Below are 15432 nucleotides of genomic sequence, written 5' to 3'. Positions count from 1 at the left end.
ATATATATATATATATATATATATATATATATATATATATATATATATTTTTTTTTTTTCTATTTTTTTAAATTTTTTATTTATTTTTTATAAATATTTAAACATTTTTGAATCGACTAAGAATCGGGATAATAGAAATCGCGATTCGATGTGAATCGATTTTTTTGGGGCACCTCTAAAAATAATCTCCTGAATACATGAATTTGAGGTTTGCAAAAAAAAAAAAGGGCCATTTTTTTCCCCTCTAATTTGTAACTCTTACAAAAGAAATAGACCAAAAACAGATGTTGGTTATTATTATTATGAGGACATAGAACAATTCAAATGTAAGAAAACTTTGCGAAAGTAAAATAATGTCATAAATACTTTGTCGTATAGATGTGTCATTCTCACAAGTGGAACATCTACACCTTTATTCTACTTGTCTCCCTCCAAGGAAACTCTTCCTTATCCGCTTCAACTTTGGTCACGGTCCAAATCCTGGACGTGAACGACAACAGTCCGGTGCTGGTGGGTGACTACTCCTGGAAGTACTTGTGTACGCCGCGCTGGGAAGACCAAGCCCTGGTGCTGGCCTCCCGGGACAGCGACGGCCCGCAACACGGAGGAAGACTCAACTTCTCCCTACGGAGCGACGCCACGGTCCGGCGCAACTGGAAGCTCACACCCATCAATGGTGAGAAGGCACCCGGCATGCCTTTACTGTTGTTATACTTAAAATGGTGCACACACAAAGGACAGAAACACACCCCATACAAACATCATGCCATGGATATCACAGATTGACATTTGGAAACTTGGCATCTGATGAGATTGGGTTATACTGTTGGTAGATAAAAGTGAATGCATCAGTCCATCTTAGAGGAGCTCGGGCCCAACGAAGCCGGCGGCGTTTCTGGGTGTTGTTGATAAATGGCTTTTGCTTTGCATAGTAGAGTTTTAACTTGCACTTACAGATGTAGCGACCGACTGTAGTTACTGACAGTGGTTTTCTGAAGTGTTCCTGAGCCCATGTGGTGATATCCTTTACACACTGATGTCGCTTTTTGATGCAGTACCACCTGAGGGATCGAAGATCCGTAATGTCATCGCTTACGTGCAGTGATTTCTCCAGATTCTCTGAACCTTTTGATGATATTACGGACCGTAGATGGTGAAATCCCTAAATTCCTTGCAACAGCTGGTTGAGAAATGTTGTTCTTAAACTGTTCGACAATTTGCTCACGCATTTGTTGACAAAGTGGTGACCCTCGCCCCATCCTTGTTTGTGAATGACTGAGCATTTCATGGAAGCTGCTTTCATACCCAATCATGGCACCCACCTGTTCCCCAATTAGCCTGTTCACCTGTGGGATGTTCCAAATAAGTGTTTGATGAGCATTCCTCAACTTTCTCAGTCTTTTTTGCCACTTGTGCCAGCTTTTATAAAACATGTTGCAGGCATCAAATTCCTGCAAAAAATAACAAGGTTTTCCAGTTCGAACGTTAAATATCTTGTCTTTGCAGTCTATTCAATTGAATATAAGTTGAAAAGGATTTGCAAATCATTGTATTCTGTTTTTATTTACCATTAAAACAACGTGCCAACTTCACTGGTTTTGGGGTTTGTACATTCATACATATACAAACATGTACATTTACACATATATATTATGTATAATATATTATATATATTATATTATTTATTATTATTATTGTCTATTGTGAGCGAACTGTGGTGCTGAATTTCCCCCAGGGATCAACAAAGTACTTTCTATTCTATATATATATATATATATATATATATATATATATATATATATATATATATATATATATATATATATATATATATATATATATATATATATATATATATATATTATATATATATATATATATATATATATATATATATATATATGTATGTATATATATATATATATATATATATATATATATATATATATATATATATATATATATATATATATATATATATATATATATATATATGTGTATATATGAATTTCTGGAAAAAAAAAAATATATATTATTCAGAAATTCACAAACACATATGTATATATATATATATATGTATGTATATATATTTTTGTATATACTGTATATATGTTAGGTCAGGAAAAAAACACAGAGGGTATTTCATCCCTACAAGCCTGTTTCGCAGGTTTCTCTGCTCTTCAAAATCCCCCTGAAGAGCAGAGAAACCTGCTTCTTCAAAATCCCCTGAAGAGCAGAGAAACCTGCAAAACAGGCTTGTAGGGATGAAATAGCCTCTGTGTGTTTTTTTCTTGACCCAAAAAAAACAGGCTTGTAGGGATGAAATAGCCTCTGTGTTTTTTTTCCTGACCTAAAAAAAACACAGAGGCTATTTCATCCCTACAGATATCAGTCTGATATCAGCATTCCCCTACACGCCTGTTTCGCAGGTTTCTCTGCTCTTAAGGGGATTTTGAAGAGCAGAGAAACCTGCTAAAACAGGCTTGTAGGGATGAAATAGCCTCTGTGTTTTTTCGTATATTCCGGTATTTGAGCACTGTATAACGGATAAACCACAGAAACCTCGACTATATATATGTATATATATATATGTATATTATATATATATATATATGTATAATATATAATATATATATATATTAATATATATATATATAATATATATATATATATTATATATATATATATATATATATTATATATTTAATATATATAATATATATTATATTATATATATATATATATATATATATATATATATATATTATATATATATATATATATATATATATATATATATATATGTATATGTTTTCCATTGGTTGTTGTCTTGTGCTTTTTAAGTTAAAGTTACAACATTGATAACAACCATCAGTTGGTTCAATGTCATTGAAAAACAAAATGCCTGAAAACATTGCGACTTTGTCCTGGAGGGTCTAATTACTGATTTTTCAACATCCTATTTTTTTCATTCCACACTGGGTTTAATAGAAAACCCTCCAAAGAAAAGGTCTCAGTGGTCTGGCCTTCATGCTCTCCATAGAGAAAGAGACATTGTCTTGGGTTTCTTTTCACTAAAATATTCCATTTCCATGAAGGAGGCAGAGCTCAGGTGATTATTTCTGCAGCGATCACTCAAGGAGCCTCGAGACACTCAACACTTTACCTTGTAGCTCTTCTGTGCACCTGGTTGCCATAGCGACCACGGTTTTGGAACTTTGAGGCACTTTTAAGAAGTAGAAAGGCAGCCAATTTCCAGGTGTTACATCCGAGCCCCCCTCTTGTTCCCGTTCTAATGACAGCTGTAATTACAACTTGCAACTGAACCGCGTAATTCCGCTGGCGTCATCGACGTGCTCTGGAGGCTAAAAGAGGAATCACCCATGATGCCTTGCACTTCGCCATCAATGGCTGCCGTAATGGAAATGAGGCCCCACTTATGTCTGATTATCCTCTGCAGTGGGGAGACGTGAATCATCCCTTCTGTATTTAATACATTTAGTATAATCCACCTTTGTCACTGCAAGGGGTGTGTAAAGCAAACCTGCAGAGGTGTGAGGCTGCGGACCACACAAAAACGTGCAAAGAGCATTGCAAATGGCACATGAAGGGGGGGGGGGGGGGGGGGTTGGGTGTCGGACCCTCAGATAAGGCTTCAAACGGTCCGATAAATGCTCCTCTCTTTGTAGGGCCGTGCTCACGTCATACAGTATTTTCAACTAATTAGCGAAGATTAGATAAAGAGTCACACCTGCTCGGACTCTTCACAGCACTCATGTCCACGAATGGGGAGGAGGTTGGCAGAGGAGACGAGATGTTAGAGCGTGTCTGGGAGACATTTCAGCCGTCGGTGGGGTCAAAGGTCACCGGCGATGAGAAACAACCGATGTTATTCCAAAGGTGTTTGGTGGGGTTGAGGTCAATAACTTTTTTCCAGACAAAACTATGCCTTTAAGACTTTGTTTTGTGCACTGGGGCATATATATATATATATATATATATATATATATATATATATATATATATATATATATATATATATATATATATATATATATATATATATATATATATATATATATATATATATATATATATATATATATATGTATATGTACATATACTGTATGTATATACATTGAGGTTTCTGTGGTTTATCCGTTATACAGTGCTCAATACCGGGGTAGATCGGAATATACGTTAGGTCAGGAAAAAACACAGAGGCTATTATATTTATTTATTTATTTGAAAAAAAAAATTTAAAAAAATAAATACAATTAAAAAATTTAAAAATAAAAAATAAAAAAAATCCCCTGAAGAGCAGAGAAACCTGCGAAACAGGCTTGTAGGGATGAAATAGCCTTTGTTTTTTTTCCTGACCTAACATATATGTACATATATACATACATACATATATATACATATATACACATATATATATATAAACATATATGCATACATATATACATAAACTGTAGAAAATGGATGGATGAATATATATATATACATATATATGTATATACATGTATACATACATACTGTACATATATATATATATATATATATATATATATATATATATATATATATATATATATATATATATATATATATATATATATATATATATATATATATATATATATATATATATATATATCGGCCTACATGTATAATATCAATGTTAAGTGTACAAATGAACCCAATAAGGGTCCATTACTACTAATAACTATCTGTCATTTCGCTGGGGACCCCCCCCCCCCCCACCACTACCTCTAGGGATCCCCGCTTCCCACTGTATGTATTTATTTTAGTTTGCCTTTTCTTTGGCCCACCCCTACCTATAATTGTATTCATTTTTGATTGATGATTGATTGATTTTCTCTACCTTCGGTAAAAGATCATCTATCTATATCTTGACAGCAAAAACACAATGACTTGTGTGTAGTTTGGGAACAGTTGGTAAACTTTTCATGAAGTCAACTCACCTTAATGTGTCTTCCTAAATTTGTGTTAACAATATACACCCTTAATTATGAGCCTTGGGTGTTGGCTAAAATAAATTATCACTCGGCTTCAATTAAAAGACGGCATGACTTTCCTCCAGTTAATAAATAGATTAGCATTTTTCATACCTACATTTCATACCTCTTTGTTTTGTACCATTTTTTTCACTTGATCAAGCTTTTTTAGCACCCCATACTACAATATAATAACAATATTTACTATGATTCATGCTAATCTTTATTTACAAGTCTAGTAAAGATGAACAAAAATAGAAAAACACCAATTACGGTGCATGATTTATTCTGTGCAATTAGGTAAACAAATTAAATTAAACATCGCAATTTGAAAGTTTACAAAGCAATTTAATTAATGACAGAAAAGCACAAGAGGGATACGATGCTAATTAAGTGTGAGTTTTGAACTAACATTAGATCATGACCAGCATACAAAAATTTGAAATGTGGACTCGTCAGACCACAGAACACTTTTCCACATTGCATCAGTCCACCTTAGATGAGCTCGGGCCCATCGAAGCCGGCGGCGTTTCTGGGTGTTGTTGATAAATGGCTTTCGCTTTGCATTGTAGGGTTTTAACTTGCATTTACAGATGTAGCGACGAGCTGTAGTCACTGACAGTGGTTTTCTGATGTGTTCCTGTGCCCATGTGGTAATATCCTTTACACACTTGTCAGAAAATGTGTTTTTATATGATCAAAAAAACGTTCCGTTCTGTTCCCAATGAACAGACAAGAGAGCTGTCTTTGTTCCACCAAGTCAAAGGCTTGGAAAATTCCACTGTGTACGATGAGAGGAGACGGGAGGGGTTATCTATTGCCATCGAAGACCTGCTCAAGCTGAATCCAGGACTAGCCCAAGCCCGAGGCATCTTTTTCTTTTGTGTTAATGTGACCAAAAACAATGACTGTTTACATACTCCCCATTCCTTTAGAAACAGATGTTGTTGTAAACAGGGTAAGTCCAAATAAAAAGAGGTGGCGTACAATCTTTCACCAGAGCGTGCAAAGACACTCTAAGAGGTTACAGGTTGACGCCGTCTCTCCTCAATTGAGTCCAAATTTAATTCTGTCTCTGTTGAATTCTTTGCCTCTTGTCTTGTTTAATAGATGTCATCAGTGTTTGAACCTGACACACTGATGTTGCTTTTTTGATGCAGTATCAAATCACACATTGCTATTTGTTTTCTTTCTCTCAGATACTCACACCAACCTGTCCCTGAACACACCATATCTGGCCCCTGAGGTTTACACGGTGCCCTTCACCATCTCTGACAGCAGCTCCCCCCCCAGAAGCACCTTCATCAACTTACCGGGTGAGAACCAAGCGCAGGAAGGTTCGATTCCGGTGACTCGATGGCGCTCAGTACATGTCCCTAACCCTAATGGTCATTGTGGGTGTGCGACGACTGGGTCGTGCTGTTCTCTGTTCTTAGTGACCGTGTGCCCTTGCAACATCAGGGGGAACTGCAAAATGCCGGCCAAGCAGCTGCCGGGCATGCCGACTATCCAGTCTGCCGTGGGCATCCTGCTCGGCACTTTTGCAGTCATAGGTCAGTAAAAGTACCAATGATAGTCACACGCTCACACTAAGTGTGGCGAAATTATTCTCTGCATTTGACCCATCGCCCTTGATCACCCCCTGGGAGGTGAGGGGAACAGTGGGTGCGCCCGGGTATCATTTCTGGTGATTTAACCCCCAATTCCAACCCTTGATGCTGATTGGGAGGTAAAGGGTCCCATTTTCATAGTCTTTGGTATGACTCGGCCGGGGTTTGAACTCACAACCTACCGATCTCAGGGCGGGAAACTCTAACCACAAGGCCACTGAGTAGGTATTGATTGAAAGGACCAATCACGTCCAAACGCCCGCAATTCCCCTAACAATTTATGTATTTTTTGCTTCTGAAAGCATCATTTCGCATAATATCAATTGGTTTTCAAGTACCGTATTTCCCGGACTATGTAAACCACATCCACTCAATTTTAGGAGAAGAAAAAGAAAAAAATCCATATATTAGCCGCACCTGACTATAAGCCGCAGATTTGTTTACAAATAAGTTGTTTACAAAGAAAGTGTTAGAATAATTGTATCTAAGTTATCACAAAACTTTGTGTTTCCATGAGTTCCCGGCGAGCAGACAAAAGCTGTCTTTAATCCTACCAAGCAGAAGGCTTGTAAAACTCCACTGTGTAGGATGGGAAGCAACATGAAGGTGCTCTGTTTCTTTCATGTATTGTAATCAACAGAAACATATTGTCTGACCCGAAGAGGAAGCAGGACCTGACTCCCCCTACAGGGACCTCTTCTTTGAACTGTTTTACGACCTTTTCTGTGAACTGTTTACGACCTTTTCTTTGAACTGTTTTAATAAAAAGGCGATGGCTGTTTACGACCCCCGTCCCTTAGAAACAGCTGTTGCCGCGTAATCAGGGAAGGTCCAAATAAAAGAGGAGGCGTACAATCTTTCGCCAGAGCGTGATGGAGACTGTACAACTGTACAGCCCAGAGGCGCTCTCCTCAATTGAGCCACATTTAATTATGTCTCTGTTTAATTCCTTGCTTCTTGTCTCGTTTAATTTATGTCATCAGTGTTTGAACCTGACAGAAAGATTTTGTAAATGTTTATTGTATGTTTATGAATTGGCCTCCAGTCTATTGAGCATTCAAAAATGTGCCGAAACCCGTCAAAAACGATTCAGGAATGACGACTGTTTTGGGGGAGAATTGGACATGTTTAGGTCCAGAACTGGTAAATAAGTGCCAATGTCAGCATCTTAAAGGTACAGGCTGCATCCCACATATTTTTTAAAGAGAATTAATAGACTTAATTGTCTGTAATATTTCAGACAACATTGAACAGTCGTCATTCCTGAATGGTTTTTGACGAGTTTCGGCACATTTTGGAATGCCCAATGTCAGAAGACTGGAGGCAAATTCATAAACATACAATAAACATTTACAAAATCTTTCTGTCATGTTCAAACACTGATGACTAGGGATGTCCGATAATGGCTTTTTTGCCGATATCCAATATTGTCCAACTCTTAATTACCGATACCGATATCAACCGATACCGATATATACAGTCGTGGAATTACGCATTATTATGCCTGATTTGGACAACCAGGTATGGTGAAGATAAGGTCCTAATAAAATAAAATAAGACATAAAAACATTTCCTTGAATAAAAAAGAAAGTAAAACAATATAAAAACAGTTACATAGAAACTGGTAATTAATGAAAATGAGTAAAATTAACTGTTAAAGGTTAGTACTATTAGTGGACCAGCAGCACGCACAATCATGTGTGCTTACGGACTGTATCCCTTGCAGACTGTATTGATATATATTGATATATAATGTAGGAACCAGAATATTAATAACAGAAAGAAACAACACTTTTGTGTGAATGAGGGAGGTTTTTTGGGTTGGTGCACTAATTGTAAGTGTATCTTGTGTTTTTTATGTTGATTTAATAAAACAAATAAAAAAAATTAAATAAAAAACCATACCGATAGTAAAAAAAACGATACCGATAATTTCCGATATCACATTTTAAAGCATTTATCGGACATCTCTAGTCCATATACAAGGTCTATGACTTGAACCAATGACAACTATTGTGTATTGAATGTGCTTTTGAATGTGTTTGAAAATAAGCACATTTAGTGCACTGACCGAATTGTATCGGTCGTATTTATGCTGCTAATGGTTATTTTAGCACTTTATTGCATATTGTGATTCTGACATGTATGTTGATTTATATTGTACAATATTGAGGAAAAAACTAGAACTAGTTTTAGAACTAGAAGTTTTTTATGTTGATTTAATTAAAAAAAAAAAAAATTTAAATGAAAAAAAAACGATACCGATAATAAAAAAAACGATACCGATAATTTCCGATATTACATTTTAAAGCATTTATCGGCCATCTCTACTGATGACATCTATTAAACGAGACAAGAAGCAAGGAATTAAACAGCGACAGAATTAAATTTGGCTCAATTGAGGAGATAAACATACAATAAACATTTACAAAATCTTTCTTTGTAAACAACTTATTTTGCAACGTATATATATACATATATATACACTACCGTTCAAAAGTTTGGGGTCACATTGAAATGTCCTTATTTTTGAAGGAAAAGCACTGTACTTTTCAATGAAGATAACTTTAAACTAGTCTTAACTTTGCTAATGTGGTAAATGACTATTCTAGCTGCAAATGTCTGGTTTTTGGTGCGCTATCTACATAGGTGTATAGAGGCCCATTTCCAGCAACTATCACTCCAGTGTTCTAATGGTACAATGTGTTTGCTCATTGGCTCAGAAGGCTAATTGATGATTAGAAAACCCTTGTGCAATCATGTTCACACATCTGAAAACAGTTTAGCTCGTTACAGAAGCTACAAAACTGACCTTCCTTTGAGCAGATTGAGTTTCTGGAGCATCACATTTGTGGGGTCAATAAAACGCTCAAAATGGCCAGAAAAAGAGAACTTTCATCTGAAACTCGACAGTCTATTCTTGTTCTTAGAAATGAAGGCTATTCCATGCGAGAAATTGCGTGACCCCAAACTTTTGAATGGTAGTGTATATATATATATATATATATATATGTCTTAATTGGATTATCCAAGAAAAATAGTGCTCGATACCGTGGTAGAGCGTAATATGTATGTGGGGGAAAAAATCACAAGACTATTTCATCTCTACAGGCCTGTTTCATGAGGGTTTCCTCAATCATCAGGAGATTTTTTTTAAAAAATTGAAAAAAATAAAATCTCCTGATGATTGAGGAAACCCTCATGAAGCAGGCCTATATATATATATATATATATATATATATATATATATATATATATATATATATATATATATATATATATATATATATATATATATATATATATATATATATATATATATATATATATATATATATATATATATATATATATATATATATATATATATATATATATATATATATATATATAATATATATATATATATATATATATATATATATATATATATATATATATATATATATATATATATGCGGCTTATAGTCAGGTGCGTCTAGTATATGGATTTTTTTCCTTTTTGTTCTCCTAAAATTGAGTGGATGTGGCTTATATAGCGGTGCGCTCTGTAGTCCGGGAAATACGGTACTTAAAAACAAATTGATATTATGCGAAATGATGCTTTCAGAAGCAAAAAATACATAATGACCGAAATTGTTCGTGGAATTGCGGGCGTTTGGACGTGATAGGTCCTTTAAAGGCCGGAGCGATCAATACCTGCTCAGTGGCCTTGCCCTGAGATCGGTTGTAGGTTGTGAGTTCAAACCCCGGCCGAGTCGTACCAAAGACTATAAAAATGGGACCCATTACCTCCCTGCTTGGCACTGAGCATCAAGGGGTTGGAATTGGGGGTTAAATCACCAAAAATGATTCCCGGGCGTGGCCACCGCTGCTGCTCACTGCTCTCCCCTCACCTCCCAGGGGGTGATCAAGGGTGATGGGTCAAATGCAGAGGATAATTTCGCCACACCTAGCGTGTGTGTGTGACTATCATTGGTACTTTAACTTTTAACTTTAGCTTTTAATAGCTGAGGTGTTTTTGTGTGTGTGTGTGTGTGTGTGTGTGTGTGTGTGTGTGTGTGTGTGTGTGTGTGTGTGTGTGTGTGTGTGTGTGTGTGTGTGTGTGTGTGTGTGTGTGTGTGTGTGTGTGTGTGTGTGTGTGTGTGTGTGTGTGTGTGTGTGTGTGTTTTCTAGGGACCATCCTCGTCGTGGTGTTTGTGAGGATGTCTTACCAGAACCCCAAAGAGCCGAGTAAAACCACGAGCCAGGAGAGAATCCCTCTGAAAATATCCATCTAGCGGCATAGCTCGGTTGGCAGAGTGGCCGTGCCGGCAACTCGAGGGTTCCAGGTTCGATTCCCGCTTCCGCCATCCTAGTCACTGCCGTTGTGTCCTTGGGCAAGACACTTTACCCACCTGCTCCTCAGTGCCACCCACACTGGTTTAAATGTAACTTAGATATTGGGTTTCACCATGCAAAGCGCTTTGAGTCACTAGAGAAAAGCGCTATATAAATCTAATTCACTTCACTTCACATCTAAACCCGACGACCACCCGCCATTGCTCGTATGCCGCTGATGAAAAATCATAACGTCTTTCTATACTCAAAGTTCAGTAAAAAGCAGATGTAAAAACTTGCTCATAGGCCTCCCTTTGTTGCTGTTGTTAGACATGTTTGTATTTAACATTTTGCTTGTAGTCTTAATTTGTTTTTTTAACTAATGGATTATTCTTGTACACCCTTGATCAGATAAAAAAAAAAAAATGACATGTTGATTGAGTTTGTTTTTTTTATAATTTCCTAAGCTAATTAAACCAGCCTTTTAATTCAAATAGATCAAGTTTAAACACGCTGCTTTGACCGTCAATTTATTTTTGTTCATGTTTCGCCAGCAATAATTTCACCTTGTCTAAAGGGCAAAAGTTTATTTAACATTTCTAGTGAGGGGCATTTTGTACTCCCTCGTCCCAGGAAGAATGTTTTGCGGAAATCTTTTATTTATAGATCTGTATCGCTCTGGAATAACCTGCCTCGAATTCTCACCGGCATTGAAAGTAAACAGGTCTTTAAAAGGAAAGTAATATTTTATCTGAGTCTTTAAATTAGTTTGCTTGTTGATGATTTTGTTTGGTTTTGTATTGTGTAGTTATATTTATATGGTCATTATTATTCTGTGACTGTAAATTGTTTGCTTGTTTTCTTATTGATGCTTTTATTTTTTTTCTGTATTGTGTAGTTATAATTATATGCTTTTACTTGTAATTGTATTGGGTTTGTGGACCCCAGGAAGACTAGTGGGTTGTTGTGGCAACCAGCTAATGGGGATCCTTAATAAAAATCAAATCAAATGTATAACTTTTTTTTTTTTACACTTTTTTTTAAATTTGTGTGAGTCTGTAAGACAATTTTTATCCTACTTGACTCAAACTTAAATGTTATGATACTAATTGTATTATAATGTAATAATTAATGTTTTGGACTAAAACTAACTATTGGGAACAAACTTTATATACAAAACCCAAAACCAGTGAAGTTGGCACGTTGCGTAAATGGTAAATAAAAACGGAATACAAATGATTTGCAAATCCTTTTCAACTTATATTCAATTGAATAGACTGCAAAGACAAGATATTTAACGTTCAAACTGGAAAACGTTGATATTTTTTTTGCAAATATTAGCACATTTGGAATTTGATGCCGGCAACATGTTTAAAAAAAGCTGGCACAAGTGGCAAAAAAGACTGAGAAAGTTGAGAAATGCTCATCAAATACTTATTTGGAACATCCCACCGGTGAACAGGCTACTTGGGAACAGGTGGGTGCCATGATTGGGTATTAAAAAAAAAGCTTCCATGAAATTCTCAGTCATTCACAAACAAGGATGGGGCGAGGGTCACCACTTTGTCAACAAATGCGTGAGAAAATTGTTTAAGAACAACATTTCTCAACCAGCTATTGCAAGGAATTTAGGGATTTCACCATCTAAGGTCGGTAATATCATCAAAATGTTCAGAGAATCTGGAGAAATCACTGCACGTAAGCAGCAAGGCTGAAAACCAACATTGAATGCCCGGGACCTTCAATGCCTCAGGCGGTACTGCATCAAAAAGCGACATCGGTGTGTAAAGGATATCACCACATGTGCTCAGGAACACTTCAGAAAACCACTTTTAGTAAGTACAGTTGGTCGCTACATCTTTAAGTGCAAGTTAAAACTCTACTATGCAGAGCGAAAGCCATTTATCAACAACACCCAGAAACGCCGCCGACTTCGCTGGGCCCGAGCTCATCTAAGATAGACTGCTGCAAAGTGGAAAAGTGTTCTGTGGTCTGACGAGTCCACATTTCAAATTGTTTTTGGAAACTGTGGACGTCGTGTCCTCCGGAACAAAGAGGAAAAGAACCATCCGGATTGTTCTAGGCGCAAAGTTCAAAAGCCAGCATCTGTGATGGTATGGGGGTGCATTAGTGCCCAAGTCATGGGTAACTTACACATCTGTGAAGGCGCCATTAATGCTGAAAGGTACATACAGGTTTAATGTTGCCATCCAAGCAACGTTATCTTGGACGCCCCTGCTTATTTCAACAAGACAATGCCAAGTTATGTGTTACAACAGCGTGGCTTGATAGTAAAAGAGTGCGGGTACTAGACTGGCCTGCCTGTAGTCCAGACCTGTCTCCCATTGAAAATGTGTGGCGCATTATGAAGCCTAAAATAGCACAACGGAGACCCCCGGACTGTTGAACAACTTAAGCTGTACATCAAGCAAGAATGGGAAAGAATTCCACCTGAAAAGCTTCAAAAATGTGTCTCAGTTCCCAAACGTTTACTGAGTGTTGTTAAAAGGAAAGGCCATGTAACACAGTGGTAAAAATGCCCCTATGCCAACTTTTTTTGCAATGTTAATGATTATTTTGGGGGGAAAAAAACAACATGTCTTTGCAGTCTATTCAATTGAATATAAGTTGAAAAGGATTTGCAAATCATTGTATTTTGTTTTTATTTACCATTCACACAACGTGCCAACTTCACTGGTTTTGGGTTTTTTTGTTCACAAATGGACCCTTCATCCTCAGACATGTATTGAATAAAACACAACAGGTCTGGCAGCGATCACAGCTCCATTCTGTACATTTTCAATGTGCGATGACTCAGAAGGTTCTGACAATGCTGGCGGCCCACACAGCCATCAGCCGTTTATTATAAGCTATTTTTATAACCGACGACGGGGGGAGGCGGGGGGGGGGGGGGGGGGGGGGGAGAGAAGGACCCTGAGCGAGACGAGAGGGCAGAGGGGAAGTGGACAGCTCGTGACACGGGATCAACATTTGGGAGGCGGCGGGCCTTCAACTGACGCGTTCTAACGGACCCTCTGAGGACGGAGATGTAGAGCCTGAGAGAAAGGGAGGCGAGGGTCTCAATCGCTTGGAGGGCTTTGGAAAAAAAGAGAGATAATCCTCCTCTCAGGGCTGGACACCGAGTCCATGTTTCCCCAAGTGGACGGACCATTTTCCATCGCTCTTTAAACACATGACCCCCCCCCCCACCCCCCCCAACTATTTCAAGTCCCTTCCATGCCTCGTGTTATTTTTGGTCTTTTTTTTTCTAAGTGTAGTTTCACTTTGCAGACCACGATTTTTCCAGTCTTAGGTCCGGGAGTTAAAACGACACAATGTCAACAAACAACCATGCTCTCGGCCTATCGGGCGGCTGTGTTTTCCTGCTCACTGCCAAATACATGAAGTATAATTTGACGATCTGAGGTCATTGATGCTGTAATTGTCGGAATGATTGTGTCGGAGAAATTGTATGTAAATTATCAAAAAACTTTCCGTTCTGAGTTCCCAAAGAACAGACAAGAGAGCTGTCTTTGTTTGCACCAAGCAAAGGCTTGGAAAATTCCATTGTGTACGATGGGAGGAGACGGGAGGGGGGTTCAGAATCAGAATCAGAATACCTTTATTGTCATTGTGTGGAAACAACGAAATTGGACAGCAATCCAGCTCAGTGCTTTTAAAACAAACCTACATAAAATAGTCTTAAGACAACAACAATAATAAAACAATTTAAAATTTAAAAACATCATAAAATGTTAAAAAACATATTGCACAGTAGATCTTTATCAGAGGTAAGCAAGTAATCAAGTGGTGAGTGTTCAGGTAAGTGCAGAGTTTAGGGCAATAACAGCTCTAGGATACAAACTGTTTTTCAGTCTATTTGTCCTTGCTTTGATGGTCTTATAGCGCCTCCCTGAGGGCAAGAGTTCAAGCCAGTGGTGACCTGGGTGGGATGAGTCCCTGAGGATGCTGTTTGCTCTCCTGTTGCAGTGTCTCTTATGCAGGGTTATCTATTGTCATCCAAGACCTGCCCAGGCTGAAGCCAGGACCAACCCAACATCATTTCCTTTTGTGTTAATGTGACCGAAAACAATGACTGTTGACATACTCCCCATTCCTTTAGAAACAGCTGTTGTTATGTAAACAGGGAAAATCCAAATAAAAAGAGGTGGCGTACAATCTTTCGCCAGAGCGTGCTAAGACACTGTAAGAGGCTACAGGTCGACGGCGTCTCTCCTCAATTGAGTCCAAATTTAATTCTGTCTCTGTTGGATTCTTTGCTTCTTGTCTTGTTTAATAGATGTCATCAGTGTTTGAACCTGACAAATTGTATCCAAGTTATCACAAAACTTTGTGTTGCCATGAGTTCCCGGCGACAAGACAAAAGCTGTCTTTGATCCTACCAAGAAGAAGGCTTGTAAAACTCCACTGTGTAGGATGGGAAGCAACATGGAGGTGTTCTGTTTCCTTGATGTATATTG

At 37.4% G+C, this 15432-nt stretch overlaps 1 protein-coding gene across 1 annotated transcript in view; it reads left to right on the top strand.

Moving 5' to 3' along the window:
• Positions 1 to 12061, top strand: part of LOC133642571 (cadherin-17-like) — an 82160-nt gene extending 70099 nt beyond the window's left edge. The window contains exons 13-16 of the mRNA XM_062036839.1: positions 437 to 676; positions 6221 to 6337; positions 6458 to 6574; positions 10808 to 12061. Coding sequence (XP_061892823.1) covers positions 437 to 676; positions 6221 to 6337; positions 6458 to 6574; positions 10808 to 10911 — 578 coding nt within the window. The 3' untranslated portion in view covers positions 10912 to 12061. The remainder of the gene's footprint in view (positions 1 to 436; positions 677 to 6220; positions 6338 to 6457; positions 6575 to 10807) is intronic.
• Positions 12062 to 15432: the final 3371 nt, after the last annotated feature.

This window comes from Entelurus aequoreus, linkage group LG02, assembly GCF_033978785.1.
Source record: "Entelurus aequoreus isolate RoL-2023_Sb linkage group LG02, RoL_Eaeq_v1.1, whole genome shotgun sequence".
Classification (NCBI taxonomy): Eukaryota; Metazoa; Chordata; class Actinopteri; order Syngnathiformes; family Syngnathidae; genus Entelurus; species Entelurus aequoreus.
This window is presented reverse-complemented; position numbering and strand designations above follow the sequence as displayed.